Source organism: Jaculus jaculus, chromosome 18, assembly GCF_020740685.1.
Source record: "Jaculus jaculus isolate mJacJac1 chromosome 18, mJacJac1.mat.Y.cur, whole genome shotgun sequence".
NCBI lineage: Eukaryota > Metazoa > Chordata > Mammalia > Rodentia > Dipodidae > Jaculus > Jaculus jaculus.
In genome coordinates, this window is record NC_059119.1 from 22,918,303 (window position 1) to 22,938,294 (window position 19,992).

General features: G+C 40.8%; 1 protein-coding gene across 9 annotated transcripts in view; it reads left to right on the forward strand.

Moving 5' to 3' along the window:
• The window catches only part of Nrg3 (neuregulin 3), a 1,113,809-nt gene that overhangs the window by 1,057,594 nt on the left and 36,223 nt on the right, over positions 1-19,992 (forward strand). For all 9 annotated transcript variants that reach the window (XM_045137824.1, XM_045137830.1, XM_045137828.1 and 6 more), the window contains exons 5-6: positions 5,014-5,116; positions 12,491-12,617. In XM_045137824.1, the coding sequence (XP_044993759.1) occupies positions 5,014-5,116; positions 12,491-12,617 (230 nt within the window). The remainder of the gene's footprint in view (positions 1-5,013; positions 5,117-12,490; positions 12,618-19,992) is intronic.

Here is a 19,992-nt window from a genome sequence, read left to right on the forward strand (position 1 = left end):
CGGTGTCAGCATGTTGGATCTTCAGTAAAGGATGGCTCTCTGCCTCACAGATGGTGCCTTCTTACCTGGCTAATGAAAGAACTTCAGTCCTCAGAGGAGAGCGAAGTCCTTGTGACTTAACCACCCCCTATATCCTCTTGTTTGGAGTTAATTCTTCACATATGAATTTGGGAGAGAGATGCTAATATTTAAGTCATTGTAGAACCCACCCAAATAAAGTCATCCTCACAGTGCTGGAGTTGCTGTCTCAATATCTCTTGAGAAACACAAGTCAACCTATTATAGAATACACATTGAAACAAGTTCGACTATAGTTATGGGTCCCAACATTCTATTTTAAAATAGCTAATTTAACTTTTCACTATATTTAATGGTACCTTCCCATAATGACCTACCAATAGCCTCAGAATTTAAGTTCTGCAAGAAAATAAAAAGAAAGAACTTCCACACAGATGTGGTAGGTTTGACAACATGGCACCTTTCCTGATCGCCAGGCTTACATGGCTCCTTTGCATCTTGGGTATTCTCACTGCAAGGCCCAGACAGCCTCGCTGGTTCTGTTTTCTTGACATTCTTACCGAGTGCGCACCCTGCCAATACGTATGTGAATTTGGGGAATATTCCTGCCATTGCTCCGTACGATCATTTTTAATCTTGAAATAATTCTGTAATACATTTATCAGACTATCTAACTCTATTCTTTTTTATCTTGAAGTTAAAAAAAAATGTAAATCCAAGTTTCCAAGCATTGTAAGCCCTTTCTTTTTCATTCTCTTTTCTGATTAGGTTGACATGTGCAGCTTCCCATATGCTCCTAATATTTTAATCTGTGTCCAGCACTTGTTGATGTTTAAGAGCAAGATTCAGGAGGCTGATCTTATCTAAGACTAAATGAATACTATAATAATTCCACTTCAGTTGAATTGTGCTAAAATGGGGACAAAAAGTCAGGGTTTAACAACCAAGGAGAGGCTGACCCAGCCAGGTTACACCCATGACTCCATGGATTGAAATCAGAGCTGGAATTAGGAGTTAGCAGCGATAGATGTTGGCACAGGCAGACCCATCTCAGCAAGTGAGGCTTTGTTAGTAAATATTGTTATAGTAAATATTGTTATAATATTGTTAAATTGATGACTTTTACTTCTCCGAGTGTACTCAACTGCAGGGCTCAGGTAATGAATTTTGGATAAGCAGGATCCCCTGTGGTATTGTTAGGTTAACTTGAAGAATAACTACTAGAGAAATCAACCTTTTAATTGTTATGTAGTGGTAACACACAGAGTTTGATTTGCATATGTTGTTAATACAGGTGTGTGTGTGTGTGTGTGTGTGTGTGTGTGTGTGTGTGTGTGTGTAAAAAGCCTCTCACTACTTTCAGATTACAGCATTACATCAATTTAACCTGAGCTTATTGTCTTAGAGACATAATTAGAATTAATAGTTTTAAGGAAATGTCCTCATAAGACAGAGAATGTCAGACCCCAAATCTGGAAGAAAAATAAAGACACATTTAAGAAAATTTCTCTTCAGTTCAATGTGCAGGAGTTTAGCTCTATTATGGAGATCTCTGCTTCTGTGTTTAATATGGAAATGGAATAAGAGAGCTATAACTGTGATTATCTTTTGTCAACTTATTTTTTTGTAGCAAGACTTCTAGAATTGTAAAGGTTGTTGTACCTTCTGAAAGGATTCCTTCTGGCTGTGTTATGCATCAGGATCTCCACAGTGTCTGTCTATTCAGGGAGACATCACCATCATATTAGTCACTGTCACCACATTCTTTAAGAATCTTTGGCCAGGCGTGGTGGCGCACGCCTTTAGTCCCAGCACTTGGGAGGCAAAGGTAAGAGGATCACCGTGAGTTTGAGGCCACTCTGAGCCTCCATAATGAATTCCAGGTCAGCCTGGGCTAGAGTGAGACCTTACCTTGAAAAACCAAAAAAAAAAAAAGAATCCTGAGTTACTGGGGACAAGGAGCGCACTTTCCCTTGCAAAGGCAATGTGTGAAGGACAGTGGATAAGACAGCAAACATTCCTCTAGTAGAGTTATTAGCACTGAATCCCCCAAAACTTCTGAGCCAGAAATGCAAAATTGCTAGCTAACAATGCAGTCACCACGATAGAAAGTACAGAAAGTTATAGATGTTCACCCTCATGATCTCACTGAGAGATAAAAGTTTCTAAGTAAGTGCCTTTCATGCCCCAAATCAATGAGTTCATCTGTTATTCAAGAAACATCCTTGTGATTTTTTTTTTTTCTATTCTTTTTGGTTGGCTTTTCTCCCACTTTGCCTTAGTTGTTCAATGTTCAAATCCTCTTCTCTATAGAGACATACCATCCTCTATGAGTAATTTTTTTTCTTTTCCTTTTTTTCTTATTTATTTGAAAGTGTGTGTGTGCCAGGGCCTTTAGCCACTGCAAACGAACTCCAGAATCATACACAACCTTGTGCATCTGGCTAATGTGGGTCCTAGAGATTTGAGCCTCGAACCAGGGTCCTTAGGTTTCACAGGCAAGCACTTAACCACTACACCATCTCTCCAGCCCTAGTTCCTTAGGATGTATTGACTGGCTTCTGTTTGCAGAATCATGCTGATAGTTTGTAGAAATGCGGATGACAACTATAGAACTAATAATAATAATAATAATAAAACTAAGGCTACATAATTTGCCAAAATACTATCACTGAAAAATGGCAAATCTTGAATCTGAACTTCGATCTCCCTGACTCAAGTCCTACAATGTCCACCCTGGGGCTGATTCCTACACAAACTCATGTGTTCTGAATACTAGGCCCCCAGATGGTGGCAATTTGAGACTATCTGGAGGAGGTGTGTCGTTGGGGGTTTATGGGTGCTGTAACCAATTTTCCTTTGTCAGCGTTTGGCTCAGTCTCATGCTAAGATGTTCTACATACTGCGGCAAAGGTGATGACCAGACTATGTCCATGCCTCTTTTCCATCCCTGACCCCACGGAGATCCCCCTTGAGACTCTAAGCCAAAATAAACATTAGCTGCTTATGGTCGGGTGCTTTGCACCAGCAACAATTTGAGAAATTATGCTGGGTAGTATGTCAACGCCTTTAATCCCAGCACTCGGGAGGCAGAGGGATCACAGTGAGTTCAGGGCCAACCTGGACTAGAGTGAGACCATACCTTGAAAAGCCAAAAACTAAAAAAAAATGAGTAAATAAAAGAAAAGAAAAAGTTAAAATGCTCCAAAGCATAGACTGATATTTACTCTTGTATTCAAGATTTTACTAATCATGAAGCTGTCACGTGTTGTATAAACAAAATGTTACAGTCTGAAGTAGGGCAAGAATTGTTGCAAAAAATAACTAAAATTTACTTATGGCTTATTATACACTATATTCCTAACAAAATTTATTTGACAAAATACCCACAATCTAAATAAGTAACATCATTACTTTTGTCCATGTGAGAAAACTTAAGCTTTAAAACCATGTACTTGTGATCTTAGCCTAAACTAAAGAAGAACTCCTAATTTCCAAGCCCTACATGTGAGCCTAGGTAGCACTCTATGAAACAGAAGCCTTGATGGCCCATCACCTTAACTCTACCTGGGTCTATAATTCACCCACAGTCACCTGAGTTTTAATTTCACTCTTGATTTAAACTCAGAATTGTGTGTGTTTGTATTTTCCCAGGATACCTCTGTCTACTTAAAATAAGAAGAAACACACCACATAGTTTTTTGGTTGTTGTTGTTTTGTTTTTTAACAGGAAATCATTCAGTTCAGTAGGAATGACATTATTTTTGCTTGGTCTTATTTTAATGGATAGTATGAGCTATCATCTTAAAAATTCTTCCCGTCTGAGGCGGGATAGGGTAGGTTATCATATCAAATGTGTGTTTGTTCAATATAGTCAACACTCACAGCAATCTATTCCTTAAGGGTTGGTTTTGTTCACCTATGTGGTGATAGTTTAATTTTATAGATAAATTTCTACTATTCTAACCATGCTGTTTTTCACTTGAGAACTGTGATTGGCAGCCTTCACCAGCATGCATCTTTCTAGTTCCACAATCTTCTCTCCCTGTTCTGACATGCTCATAGTAGAGGTGTAAACATAGGATCTCACAGATATCCTATCAAAAAGGTAAAAACAAAACAAAAAGCAAAGAATCAGTTGTAGGCATTTACAAGTGAGTCAATGACTAATCATGCTCCATGATGCCTATGCTGTTAAAAGAAAGGAATGAAAACAGGAAGATAATTGACAAAGGAGAAATGGTGGAGTCTGTGAATCCAAAGCTCTTGATGAGAAGAAAGAAGTCTTTCAGTACTCATATTTTAGGAAGGGAGTTGAGAATGTAAATAATAGTGGCTAAAAAGTAAAACGCTTGCTTTGGTCTTACTGGCATCTAATGATACCAAGTTATATGACACAATACTGCTGATATAGGCTAAGATCTACTATGCCAGGAAATTGGAATAGAAGGCTACATCCAAGGCCAATCATATATCCACACACATACTGAAAGTGTCCTTCATGAGTAATATTAATCAGAACAGTAGGAGGGTAAATAGTGGATGAATAGCCAAGGACCAAACCAGAACACACAACAGCAATGACCTTCCACGTTCTAAATGGGAAATCATCACTAACAGAAACATAAGATGAACTTACATATGCTCCCTCATGCTCATCAATTTGAGTCGACCCATTGTTTCAAAAGCATGCTTTTAGTATGTCCTAACCTGATGGAATTGTTTCAATAATATGACTGATAACTGTGACATGTGTATGTGAATTCTGATTTAGCTGTACAGTTAGGAAGAAGGGGGAAAAAAACAGCACCCACTTATCTCTTGGAACTCTATAAAAGATTGAATCATAATATCTTCCTCATATGAGGAACAAAAAGCAAAAATAGAGAAAAGCTGGTTTTGAAAGACTCCTACCAGCTCAGAAGTACAAAGATGGGGTTTGTTGCCTCGGTGCCCCGCTCGCCTCCATTCTAATTCTGTTTTTCAAATTCACAGAGAGTGAAGAAGTTTATCAAAGGCAGGTGCTGTCAATTTCATGTATCATCTTTGGAATTGTCATCGTGGGCATGTTCTGTGCAGCTTTCTACTTCAAAAGCAAGTAAGACCATTTCTCTGAAGTGTTAAAAGGTTACCCCTGAAAGAAAATGTGTTTCCTTTGCATTATCCATTTCAGCATTTCAAGCAGAGGGATCCTTTGCAAATTTGCCCATCGACCACTTGCAAAATGGCCAATGCTTTGTACCCTGCAGTGAGTGGGGACAGGCATGCAAGCGGGGGATGCATTTCCGAAGTACACAGGGGTCATTTCCAAAAGTAGCTTACCCACCTGCCTCAGAGACTCGCTGTCATCCCAAAAGGTTTCTTTGCAGCAGGGGTCCACTACTGTGAACCTAAATATGCGCAAGCATTGTCTAGCTCTTTCTAAAATGTACGGGAAAAAAAAAAAAAAAGATGCTGAAGAGAAAGTGCTAGTTCTCCTTTTATACAGTTGTTACCTACTGTTCATGAAAGTTTTAGCCAAATGTAATGAAAAAAAATTTTAAAGTACATTGGTTGTACTTGGCACAAATAATCTGAAATATGCCATAAACTTCGCTTGCCAAGAACCTATACCTTCTGCCAATGCAGGTACTTATCAATGACTACAACTTAGCATAAATGTTTATCATGTAGATGTGTACACACATACACAAATGAGATTGTGTCTGCTTTTGTAAAATGAACTCACTTAGAATAATAGATACAATGGAATATGCCTCTAAAATAAATCTGGATGAAAAATTTAGCCTATGGGATTCTTGAGCCTTAAAATCTTGGCCCTGATTTGGCTCCTACAGCTTGTCTGAAGTCAAAGCAAAAGTGTAATTGCTTTTCTTTGGACCTATATATTTCTCACCCTTTGCTCTCCTAAAAATGGATCCATTTCCAGATACAGTTTGTAATACCTGGCTGTAAGTTATGCAGGTCAACTTCTAAAGAGAACTGTGATTATGACTTCAAAGTTAATACCAGAGATGTGACATGAGTAGAGAGTAACTATTTCAATGAACCATTTTGAATAATGTTAGATTTCAGAACTTCTCCAGTGCATAGGATTTTTATATACCAAGGTTATTACTGTCTTTTATTAGTAAAGTTTATTAGTAAAGTATATTTTGTCACAATTAATGGAATAATAATTGTACTGTGGGACTAAAATCCATTCTGTCATAGTTCCTCAATTTATTACCCAATGTCTCTTTTCTTACCCCAGTCCCTCCTCCAGGGTGTCAGATTTCTCATGCTACTCTTGCCGGGACATTTGTGCTTCCTCTTTGCTAGACATATTATGGTTTTCATGCTCTAAGTCCAAATCCTCACAATAATCCAAACCGTATATTTGATATTTTTTTGCATTTCTCTATTACTGTAACAAAATGACAACAGCAACTCTTATAAAGACTAATTTGGATTCAGTGTTGTAGATTTCAACCCATGTTTTATTGGCCCTATTTACTTTTGCTGACACCATGACAGCACACCTTCTCAGTAGGGAGAATAAAGAAAAAAAAGGATGGGGTTCCCCTATACCTAGCCAGGGTACTCCATCATTGATTAGTAGACCTTCCCATGGGCCCTACCTCTTAAAGTTTCTACCAAACTGAGAATTAAAATGGGTGACCTTTCAAGGCTATTTCTGTTCCAAACTGTGTTATATAATATTAATATTTCAAACTAAATTTGCGAAAGCAACAAACACAAACATTACAGACGCAAAGTGTTGACTCTCAGAAGTTCTAGCTTTTTTTTTTAATTTTTTTTTGTTCATTTTTTATTTATTTATTTGAGAGTGACAGACACAGGGAGAAAGACAGATAGAGGGAGAGAGAGAGAATGGGCGCGCCAGGGCTTCCAGCCTCTGCAAACGAACTCCAGATGCGTGCGCCCCCTTGTGCATCTGGCTAACGTGGGACCTGGGGAACCGAGCCTCGAACCGGGGTCCTTAGGCTTCACAGGAAAGCGCTTAACTGCTAAGCCATCTCTCCAGCCCAAGTTCTAGCTTTTTAAAGATATTTTTCCTTTATTTATTTATTTCAGAGAGAATGGGCATGCCAGGGCCTCTAGCCAATGCAAATGAACTCCAGATGCATGTGCCACTTTGTGTATCTGGCTTATGTGGGTCCTTTGGCTTTGCAGGCAAATGCCTTAACTACTCAGTCATCTCTCCATCCCAGAAGTTCTAGTTTTAACCCCACACTGTAAACTACCATGCTATATCAGCACACAAGGCAATCCTGCTGAATGGTGAAACCAGGCAGAGTGAATTAGCAATGTCCCTCTATGGTGAAGCCCCTAATGAGCCTATGTCGGGGAGTGGTCAGGATTTTATGTGAGCCAAAGACATGTTCAGATATGCCAGGTGCCACTTACTCTCTTATTACTCAGATTCCACTGTATTTCTTAGCTTCAGCTCCTTTTTTTGTTAAATATGATCAGAAATATTATGTACTTATAGAACTGTGTTAAGAATTAAATGAAATACTGCTTTGAAGGGCACAACATAGCATTTAGAATAATAAAAACTCAAAGATGGCTTAAGGTTGCCACCGCTCGTGGATTTGCACTCTGCTGTTGGAGGCTGGATGACTCCCATGTTAAGAGAAGCCCAGCAGGCCATCAGAAGAGTCAGTGGTTATATATTTAACAATAACTAAATTACTATGAGGAAGCACTTAGTCACTTATTTTTAATGTATAATTTATAGTTTTAACACATGTGAGTCATAGATGTTATGGTAATCAGAAAAAAACAGCTGAATCAAAAGACTTTTGTCTTGCCAGTCTTCCTTTCTAGGATGCAAGGGAGATCTGAGATGAGAATTTATTTCTGAGGCTCTGAGGGATCAGAGTGTTTAATGGAAATACTGTCCAATGTCACATTCCTCCCTGAAGGCTCAGAGGAGCACACACTGTGACGCTGTCCTACCTACCTCACTAGAACACATTTTAATTCAAAATAAAGAAATAAGCTAGTGTAATAATAGTAATAATTGAGGGCCTTTTCAACTGGAATCATACTTTTCACTAGAGACCAAAGGTTAATTTTCTTGGCCTGAGAAGTATGCTCTACATCAAGCTGAGAAAAATGCATTTTTTATAGTGCTCTGACATGTTTATTTTTGAAAATCCTTGAATTGGTAGTTCCTTTTTCCTAACACTGAGAATGAAAGGATAGGTTTGATCTTCATTTTCATGCATACAATCTATTTGTTGATGTCTTTACATTTTTAGTTTTTCATTTCAGCTTGGAAGCCCCTGCTCAGTGCCATGCCAATTAGTTCATTTGGGTGCATAGTTGGTATTCTGGGATGTACAGTCCTGGCTCAAGAGAGTTAGGACTTACCTAAAAGTTCCCATGTTCATGGTCATTTATGCTCTACTTTCATAAATACTCACTGTTGCCCCAGGCCTGTTTTCCTGACCCTATTGGCAGTGACATTACATGATTTCCAAGAAGGTTATCACACCATAACCACATTAATTATTACAGCCAAAACAAAGAAAATGGAGGTGGGTAATGTGATGAGATAGATAAAGAGCATTTCCAGTAAACTGCATGTCCTCATAGGTTATTGATATATATATATATATTTTTTTTTTTTTTGAGAGAGAGTAGAGAATGGGCCCAGGGCCTTCAGCCACTATAAAGGCACTTCAGACACTTGTGCCCTCCTGTGGTGCCTGCGCAACATTGCACCCTTACATTTCTGTGCACCTGGCTATGTGGGACCTGGAGATTCAAACATGAGTTCTTAGGTTTCACAGGCAAGCACCTTAACCACTAAGCCATCTATCCAGTCCTTGACACAAAGTTTTAATTGGAAGTTTCAAATCACACCAATATGTTTCAAATAGAAACTAAGTTCTTAAAGCTTTTCCCGTTACTTTCAACTTGTATGAGAAAGAAGACTGAGGTTGAAAAATGAATCCTTAGTAGATGAGAAATCAAAAGCCATCACTCTACTCTAAAACTAGAATTTGGATAGATGTGAGAGATGTTGCAGGAGGTAGAATCTCAGATGTGTAATTTTTTTCAAAACGGGGAAGGGAAAATGCATCCATGGCAACAGGCTACCTGCTCCGATAGGCTACTGCCTTCTTGGCAGGAGGTTTTGGCTCACTAGGATGCTATCATACAGTCCTGTGATCCTTTCCATTGATGAAGGTCTTAGTCCTCAATTGCCAGCATACAGTGGTGGAAATGCTTGCAAGCCATCTGTTCTGAGCTCATCTCCCACCAGGGACAGGTGAAGAGGAGACGTTTCCCATAGCTGGGTCTTTATGGGTTTGTGAAGTCCACACTGAATCCCACAATGAATCTTTTCAATACATTATTCCATATAGACTTAAACTTCAGGGGTCTGTAAATGTCACTGGGCTAGTGCAGGCATACCTGGACTACTCAACACACATGCTTTGTCAGGCCCAGAGCAACAATTCTCCAGTGAGTAACAGTGCTTGTGTGTGTGTGTGTGTGTGTGTGTGTGTGTGTGTGTGTGTGTGTGTGTATTGGGAGGAGGAGGATTTTCTCTGTTTTCATAAACTTACAAGAAGAGGAAGAAATAAAAACATTTGTGCTTGGGCAGGGAGGGGGAGGTTTGGGAAGAGCAGAAGGCAGCCTCCAAAATGATGAGTCATCCTGGGAATTAACTGGCTTCGGACTTGCATGGGAAGGGGAGAGGAGAAGAGAGGATTCAGGAAATACATTCATTTACTTTTACAAAGAATGTATTTTTTAAAGTTTCTCTTTCCCAAACTCCGAATTGGGATCACTGCAGAGTTAAGGTTTCTACGATTTAGATTCCCTGGAGCGCAACACTGCTTGCACTCTGGCTAGCTCCTCCCGACTCCCTCCTTCCTTCTTGCATGAATCCCTGCTTCTGTGGCTGCCCTGTGCTTCTTTTTGTTTTTTTCATTTTAATTTTTTAATGTTTTATTTATTTATTTATTTGAGAAAGAGGCAGATAGATAGAAAGAGAGAGAGAGAGAGAGAAAATGGGTGCACCAGGGCCTCTCGCCACTGAAGACAAATTCCAGATGCATGTGCCACCTTTGTGTATGTGGCTTATGTGAATCCTGGGGAATCGAACCTGGGTCCTTAAGCTTCTCAGGCAAGTGCCTTAACCACTGAGCAATCTCTCCAGCCCTGCCCAGGGCTTCTTAAAAAGTTTATGTGATATACTTATTTTCAACAACAGGCTACTCAAGCAGATGGAATATTAAACTGGGTTAAAGCAATTTAGAGTGGAGATAGTCCCTTTGCCCCACCCAAATAATTGAAAAGATAAAAGAAATAGTTCAACAAACAGCTACATCATGTGGGTGGTTTAAACTTAAAAGGGGGAAAACTCTGCTCCTAGCCTCCAAATCCTCCAGAAAATTTTGGTGCTGTGTGAGAGATATAATTAGTGCAATCTCTTATCTTATCATGGGGCAGTGTTCTGTTAAATCTTTCCTCAAGACTGAGGGTGCTGGATAATGAAGAGAAAAGGGATATCTTCAGGCAGTTAGTTGCCATGGTATCCAGAGAAGCTAGCTTTTATCACCTCCACTTACAAAGAAACAAATTGAGGCTCAGAGAAGTTTAGGTAATTATTAGAAAGGCAAAACCAGCAGATCGGATGGTTCTGGTTTCAAAACCCCATCCTGGTGATTCCAGATCTCCTGCCTGAGACACTCACCATGTGAGATGTACTCCGTCAACAGATCTCTGGGTCACAGAGAACTGGGGGGAAGCAAAGTCAGAGAGAGGAATTTGTAGGCATGTTCTGAGCACTAAAGCGGATCAGGCAATAACGAATGAAAACAATGACAGCCACTCCACATATGCCAGCAAGAGCAAATTTCTTGGAATCCAAGGACCACGGAGTGAGAGTTCTTTCAGCCTCCCTCCTTAGAAGTGGATGACTCATATGCAAGTGCTTGGCAGTTCCAAGTGGGCACTCACTAGAAAACACACAGCCAGGTACATGGCTCCGTGGAGAAAGGGTTTGCTGAGCAGGGATGAGAACCTGAGGTCTGATGGACAAAAGCTGCATAAAATCTCCATGTTGTTGCTGGGCCTCTGTAATCCCAGGATGCCTGGGGCAAGAAGAGTCAGGAGATCACAGGATGCCTGGCAGAGGGAGTGGTGAACAATAGACTCTGCTTCAGGCAAGATGGAAGGCGAAGATCTAGGACAGAAAGTTGTCCTCTGCGTGAAGCCATGGCATGCACAACTGTGCTCACACATTAACACACACACTCCCAAAGAGGAATATGCGGGCACATTGACTGGGTTGAATGTCAAGCTTTCTTACTTAATAGCAATTATTATTCCTAGGCAATGACTTAATTTCTATAGACCTTGATTTTTTTAATCTGTTAAATGGAATAGTATACTGCTCCATTACAAAGAATTTTTATAAAAATAGATGGACTGATGCATGCTTAGTATTGACAGTGATGTATGGCAGATTGCTATGTAATTGTTTGCAACTTAAAAGTCATCTAGGCTGGGCTGGAGAGATGGCTTAGCAATTTAGCGCCTGCCTGTGAAGCCTAAGGACCCTGGCTCGAGGCTCGATTCTACTTAGGCAAATGCACAAGGGGGCGCTCCTGTCTGGAGTTCATTTGCAGTGGCTGGAGGCCCTGGCGCGCCCATTCATATTCTCCCCCCCCCCTTTCTCTGTCTGTAGCTCTCAAATAAATAAATAAAATGAACCATTTTTTTAAAGTCATCTGGGAAAAAAAGGAAACAAAATAAAATACAATAAAATAAAAGCCATCTGGGGCTGGAGAGGTAGCTCAGGGGTTAAGGTGCTCACCTGCAAATCCTAACTACCTGAATTTGATGCCCCAGTACCCACTTAAAACCAGATGCATCGTGGCATATGCATTTGCAGTTCATCTGCAGTGGCTAGAGGCCCTGGGGTGCCCATTCTCCCTCTCTCTGTCTTTGAAAATAAAGTCTAAAACTTACCTATTTATATTTAGGCTGTTAAAGCAGTAAATATGCTACCAATGAAGACATAAAAGAAAATAGATGCATTTAAATGTATATAAGCAGCACATATTTGAAATGTACCTTTAGAAATATGTTAGCCAGGCTCTAACTGCAAAGTTTGACATTATTCTTCAAGCACTTCTCTGAAAGTTTTTTTTAGAGTTGATCACTGAGGGCCAAGGCCCTCTTGCATCTACAGCACCTAGGACAACACATTATAGTCCCTATCTGCCTCTACAAACACTTCTTGTTGTGAACCCAGTAATGACAATGAGTAAAACCCTAGTATCTCCAGTTGGAAGTAATTCCTGGTGTGATTGAACAACTCAGTTAACTGAATTGATCTAGCTTTTATAAATAACAAGTTATAGATATTGGGAATGAATGAACTTCAAAAATATGAGAAAAATATGCCAATACTTATTCATGCATGCATTCATACCCACAGGAAACAAGCAAAACAAATCCAAGAGCAGCTGAAAGAATCCCAGAATGGGAAGAACTATAGTCTCAAAGCGTCCAGCACACTGGCAAAGTCAGAGAGCTTGGGGAAGAGCCATGTCCAACTACAGAATGTAAGTTGTATATTGACGTGTTTTCTTTTGTAGCCCTCCTTCGGAATTTTAGGTATGGAATCATAAGGAGTGTATGAACAGGCTTGTAGATCTGTCCAGTGCTTTGGAGATTTACTTAAATCATCTTGGGGGTATATATATATATATATATATATATATATATATATATATATATATATATATATATGCAGGTGCTGGGTCAGAGAGATGATTGTAATCTGTCATAGAACTTGATCTGTGACAGTGATAAGCATTTTGGTTATTTGTGCCAGAACTATGGTAGGGATATATTGTTTTCTACTAAATGTTAACTTAACATATTGTGTGTAGAAGAAACACTCACTGTGAGAGCTGCTGGAGGAAAAGCTAACATAAGGACGGTGAGGCCAACATGGAGGCTGCCTCATAGCTGGCTCAGGCTCCATCTGTGTTACAAAGGACAGGGAATATTCATCAGATTGTCACAGCCTCAGACCCTGCACTGCACAAAAATAACCAAACAGTGAGCACGCTCAGGCCATTCCCATTTAGTGATATAAAAGGACTCAAGGCAGAAGACTTAGTCCCACAGTCAGTTCTTCTAACACCAGGACATACACTTCCTGTGGCCCCCTGGATCTTAAAGCTATAAATGCAAACCCCTCTCCTGTGGTCTTGGTAAGATAATTCTAATCATTCTGGAGATACGTCACAAAACACTAAATTAAAGACAATGGGACACTGTCTGGTACATGCTGAGATACTCCTCCCAACACAGCGGTAATTCTTTCCTCCCACATAAGATTGCATTTCCTGATTGTGAGGCTTGAAATGAAGGAACAAAGACCATGGTAAAACCTAGCATTTGAGTATAATAAGCAATAATCACCCAGGACACATTCGTGTCCCTCCAAATGCTTAAATCACGGGGAATTTGCACATCATTTGTAATTCTAAGGAATCATCACCCCGAAAGTCACCATTATGATGTGTGTAACAGATGTCTTTCAATGGTTTAATGTGAAATTCACATGTCAGAATCACCTCCTACTAAAGTTTCCTTAAGCTTTCATTTGCCACAAGGAACAAGGATTGTTCTCTTTGGAAACAGAGATTGCTTTTGCTAATGGTTTCTAATGAGTGTCATCCCATAATCACCATGGGGGGGGGGGGGAGGGCGGCATGTCCTTTTCCTTAGAAACTGGTTCCATCCCAGAAAAGCCAAGCTGGACACCTGTGGAAGCAACAAGGGTGTGTTGGAATCCATAATACAGCCCTGAAATAGGAAAGGTGACCCAGTCTGAACTGCACTTAACTAAGTAAGACAGGTTGTGGAGTGACTGGGCTGTCGAAAGGGAGACTGAGAAAGTAGAAACAGGGACAAGGTCTTAATCAATGATGCAATGCGTGTGTAAATGCCATTATGCAGCTATGTCTGCTGTGTGGCTGTAACTCTGGTTAGAATCTCTTCCCATAGAATGGAAGACAAGGCCTCTGTCCTTCCTGATGAACACATCTCAAAGACTGGCTTTGATGTCCTCATGAGAGACAGTTCTGCGCCACAGAAGTAGATTCCGAAGCTTAAGCCCTTTTTAGCAAGTGCCTTAGGATGGAAAGTCGAGGGCTTATCACCAGGTCATGATGAGAGCAAACTATCAGGTCTCAGGACTGTCTTGGATGCTGTTTACAGGCGGAAAATAATGCAGGGTAGAGCTTTGAATGGGATTAGAACTCCCAAAGCAATGGCTATGCAAAGTTCATGTTCTTATGCAATTTACCAAGGTACTGAAAACACAGGCATGAAAGGAAGCGCCAGCTCCGAAACATGAACTGTAGGCCATGCGGGCTTCTTTATAGCTCTGAAAATATAAATTAAGCACTTCATTGGGATGGTCCTTGTCAGGCTTAATTGTGTTACAAAGGTTCTGATTGGTTGCTGGGTTCACAGGAAAGGAACACAGGCTTAGGAAGAGCTCACCAACCTAGCAGGGGCTAAAAGGCAGATTTGGAGAAAGACAGAGAAAATCTTCGTGGTGAGAGACCAGGAAGTGATTTCTGATGACCATTTTAATTCTGACTGGAATATATTTCCAGTATGGCCAGGGCAAGTTAACACTCATGTTCTTATTGGGCCTGTGAGCCCAGGCATTTGGTTTACCTATATAAAACTGTATGTGTGTGTGGGGGGGGGGAAGTATGTATGTATGTGTATATATATATATATATTTGTAAAATTCTGCCTGTGACATGGTATATCAAGGTCATATTACACATGCCAGGAGATTATTACTGCAATGGTTAGATGGGAATGGGAGTCAAATACATATGAGAAGGCATTTATGGGTCCTGTCAAAAGAGAGCAGGGCTCATGGAATAAATACATGTACCAAGCATTCACACACTGGCAGGCTCAAGGGGCTGAATGAACAGGGCCTTTTAAGGAAACTGGATTGGGATGAAAAAACTGCTTTCAAAGACATGCCATTGTCGGCGCCCGGAAGGCAGTGTGGGTCACTGCCACTTTTGTTACATCTTTATCCACGTTTCCTTTTGCTAATAGGAGTAAATGGCATTCTTTGAAATTTGCATTTCTTTATTTGATAGGGAAGAATAATCTCTGTCCACATATTTCTAGTCAAATTTCCTCTTTGGTAAATTACATGCTGATACCCTTTGCTCACAATTTTATTACAGGAAGCAAATATCAATTTGACTGCAATTTTCCACACTGTAAGTTTTGAGGGGAAAAAAATAGATGGAGAATAGTTATTCATAATCCATTAAAAAAAGAACTGAAAAATGTATGAACATATTGTAACAGGAGTTTTGGGGATTCTTGTCAATACACCAATCTGCCAATGCACCAGCAAATTTAGGGTACCCTGGATTCTTGTCTTATGAATTTAAAGGAGTAAATCCATACACCAGAGGGTTAGCTTTAGAGAGACTATTAGATGAAGAGAAGGAGAGATGAGAAAATTTAGAGAGTTCCTGCCATGTGGAAGGCAGGAGGGGGTAAAGAGCCCATGTAACAGGGGTCTCCCCATCTCAGCCCAACAGGCTCCTGAAAGTTCAGGAGATGTAAAAAGTCAAGAGAGAGGCCTTGCCAATCGTAAGTATTACTTATGCTGTGATAGTGGTGGGCTTTACATTAGAGCTCAGGTAAGTCAGAGAGCTGATTAGGGTGGCTCGGGATTAAGGGGCAAGAGAGCTGATTGGATAGGCTGGGGCGCTTGCAGAACTCTGGTTCTGCTGAAGCAAGCTGGTGTTGTGTTCCCTCCCTTTGGGAACCTCTCTCCTGTCTAGGTACACAAGTCCCCCTCAATATCCCATTCTCTATTGCCATCCTTAAAAACATATAAAGCGAAATATGCAAGGACTGAATCTGTGCAGTTGGAGGTTAGTAAGGACAGATTGTGTCAGGGAAGAATACATCTCCTGCTTGAAATCTTTTAGATGCATATTATTTTAATATAAACACATAGAAGAAAGTTTGGGAAAACATATTTTTGCTTTATGGTTTCATATATACCTTTTTTTTTCCTTATAGAAAGAGCTATAAATAAACACCAGTGTTAACAAAAATGTGATAAAAAATGATTGGTGAAATAATAATAGCCAATAACATGGGTTGTGATCATAGTATCAATACAGCAGTTTTGGGTTCCTTGTACACTAATGCACAGATAATTTGGGGTGCTCCCAAGTCCTTGTCCTATGAATTCAAAGAATGAAGTCTGCAGACTGGAGAATAAGGTTCAGAAAGAATTTACTATAACTTGAAGGTTTAGAACAAAGGGAAAGGGACTTAAGCCTAGAACATGGAAGGAAGCAGTATGGCACTCTTGTCCATAGAGGCAAGTGGGGGGGGGTGGTCATTGAGAAACCCACCTGGCGACTCAGATCCGGATTTTTCACGGGGAGTGGCTGCAGGAGGAGGACCAGATTTACCATGTCTCCGGTCATCTTAGGTAAGGATCAGAGTTTCTGTCCTCTATGAAGGGTGTAAGCTTGATCTAGAGATATTTCCTGGAGGGTGTGACAGCCAGGTTTATGTGAGTATAGTGACATTTCCTGCATTTAGCCAAGGAACAAGAGACCATTCACCTTTGGGGTTCTGTTAACCTGACTTCCTAACCACTTTTTATCTCATGTCTCCTATCAGTCTCATGCTAAGTAATAGTGTACTGCACATTTACTTCTAACAATAAATATTTATTTGACATAAAATGCACAAGAGGGAAGTGTATTGGATCTTGAGAAGTTAATTCTGTGTCTTAAGGACGAATATACCTATGTAAGGCAGTTAGCTCTCAACGTGGGGTCATTTAATCCTACTCGTGAGAGGGAGTCAGGTAGCTTTGTTAGGCATTTAGAGTGATTGAGCCCCTAAAAGTAAAAAGGCAGGATGGTCTGACTTGTTAGAGATCCAAGGACAATGTGACTTCTTATCTCTTGCCTAGTTCACTGCACCTACTTTTCTACACATCAAACCGTGCCAGGGAGGGAAGTCTTTTTCTAGAATTCAAAGCTAATCCTGACATTGCGGTTGGTCAGGCTTAGACCCCAGAACTTGGCATCATGGCTGGCCTCTTCCCGAGCCAGCTTCTAGCCCACCTAAGCCAGAAGGTGACCCCCCCACCACAATAAGGTAATAAATAGATGCATGCAAGGGGACAAGCCTCTCTGGGCTGTGTGACTACTTGTGAACTTCCAAGTTCTGGTGAGTGAGGCTGGGCTGAAAAGAGAAAAGACCCCCTGGCCCCCACTTCCCACAGGGGCTCTCTATCTTCCCTCATCTTTCACATAGCAGGAGCTCTTTTCACTTTGCCTTCTATCCTCTCTAACTTTCTTTTTATGGTTTTTCCAGGCTCACCATGTCCACTCTCAGACCATGTGGGTTTATTCATTGTCCTTCCCTTGGTTTTGCACTTCCGTCAATATAAAGATAATTTAGTGATTATCCTTCTAAACTTGGTTTGTGCAATTATTTGATTAAATGCAAATGGGAACCCAGGGTTTGGGGTTCAAGGACTTCTCTAAACCCCTAACACCCCATTTCACTCACCACTTGACAAAAGTCTGGCTGTAAGAGCTGGGGGAATGCTAGTCGAATCCAGCAGATATGGACCAGGGGAACAGATGCACATTGTACAGCATACTACCACTGCCCAAGAACGGAATTATCCTCCCAAAAAAGCAAGGGCCATGAGGACTGCCTGAGTCCATGCTCTAGCTAGCTACAAATGGGACTTACCATTAGGGAATTCCGAAGACCCACTTCCATCACCAGCTTCCCACTGCAGACATTTCTATTACAAAGGGTATGGGGTGTGCGAGGGATGACAGAATGTCAGGTTCACTACTATCCTTGGGGAGAGAAAAAAAAAATCCTATTTGCTTATATCAGGCAAACCTGTCTTTGTTTTATCTTGAAACCCAGGTCAACTACTTGAAATTCTTTGTGAATTGCAGTGTTTAACAAATGAATTGTCTGTCTGGCATTTCGTTAAGTTCATTAAACATTCATGAAGAAGGGTTTCAGTACACAGTCACTTAGAAAGATGTGAAGCACCTAGGAAAGTGAAGGGCCATGCTGTTCTGGAAGCGCTTGTCTCGGGCTGTAGAATATAAGGAGGAGAAACACTTGTTCATTTACAAGTAAGTTATTTGTAATTGAAAGTTGAATGGTTTTCCTTCATTCTTCCCTGGATGAGAAATAATAAAGGATTTATAACCTCCAGAGCCATCAGGACAATAGAATGAAACTTCTAAGTCTAGTTCAGAGATCAGAAAGAAGTTACCAAAAGAGAGGTGAGCTATTCGTGCCTAAAACTGGGAAGACATATACATAACCACAAAACAAAGGAAGAAAACTATATGTTTCTTCTCCCTGTTACTAGAGTGAAAGTCAGAGCTTGAGCTCTAGTAATTCTAATGAGCCAAGTCAATAGCATAAAGAAGAAAAAGGAGATGTATTCAATGTGGCCATATTAGGAAGGCAGATAGGGAGATCCAGTGATTTCCCCCAAAGTCCAACTTGGTGTCCTGATAAGAGGTTTAGGTGTAAGTAGAAGGCTTGAGGTATGCATGGCCAAGCAGTCCTAGGCAAGGTGAGGACCCATCATGGTCTGGATGCAACTATTTCCTACAAGGTGGTCTGACAAGTTGCCAGCACTGGATGAAATCCCTGTATGGGGAAGGCATGGTTCCCTTCTGTTTGGCACCAGGCATTGTTCTTTTCTGTCTCATAGCATGAGATTCCTAGGGAACCAGTCTCTCAGGGTTCATCGTTTTAATAGTGTCTTAACTTAATGAAAGTTAGGACAAAAGTGTCTCCAGAAATCTTCCTTCCTGCCAGGCCAGTTTTTGTACCTTTGTTCTAGTAACAAGAAAGATAGTGATATGGGAATTTGGGGTGACTTTGAGAGCACTGGAGCTTTTCTCAGCTCTTGGGTGGACAATAATTCGAGAGAGAATGAAATGGGGTGTTAGGGGTTCAGGAAAGTCCTTGAAACCCAAGCCCTATATTTCTGTCTATTTTTAACCCAAGAATTAGATAAAACAAGAGTGAGGAAAAAATTATTAAATTATTGTATTTATTGAGGGAAGTACAGAACCAAAGAAAAGAGAATAAATACACCCACATGGCCAGAGAGCCCATATGGTGGGCCTGGAAAAACCATAGGGAAGACAGAAAATAAAGCACAAAGAGCTCCTGCCGTGTGGAGGGCAAGAGAGGGTAGAGAGTCCATGTGGAAAGTAGGAGTTAGGGGGTTCACCCCTCAGCTTGCCCCAGCTAGGCTAAGGTGAAACTCACCAGAAGCTGGAGGTTTATCAGTGGTCAGGCAGCCCAGCAAGCTTGCCCTCCCCTCATAAATGTATGTATAACCTTACGGTGGTAGGTCCTACCTTCCAGCAAAGGTGAGCCAGAAAGACAGTGATTGGTCTGAGCTAGGGGCTGTCTCCGGAAGAGACTAGCCTTGATGCCAAGTTCTGGGGTCTAAGCTTGGCCAACCACAAGGTCAGGATTCTTTAAAAAGACCTTCCAGCTGTGGGTGTTTCCTTTTGGCTGGCTCCTCCCAGGCCCAGCTGGAAGAGCCCCTAGCCCTTAGTCTCCCCTTGGGTTTCTTTTTTATCCCCTCCAGCTCCTTGAACTTCCTTTCCTCTTTGCTTTGAAGGCTTTTACCCCAGATCCATATTTGGTCACATGGACTCCTGAGTTACACATAGTCCACATGGGCTTTTGGGCTCCATGTCGTGTACTTCCCTTCTCCCCACTTTATCTCCCCTTACCTCCCAGCCTTCCCCTTTCCACACTCCTCTGTAAAATCTGAATAAAATGTGGTGTTTTACAAATCATTCTCTTGAATCTGGAATTGCCAACTCTTTGGTT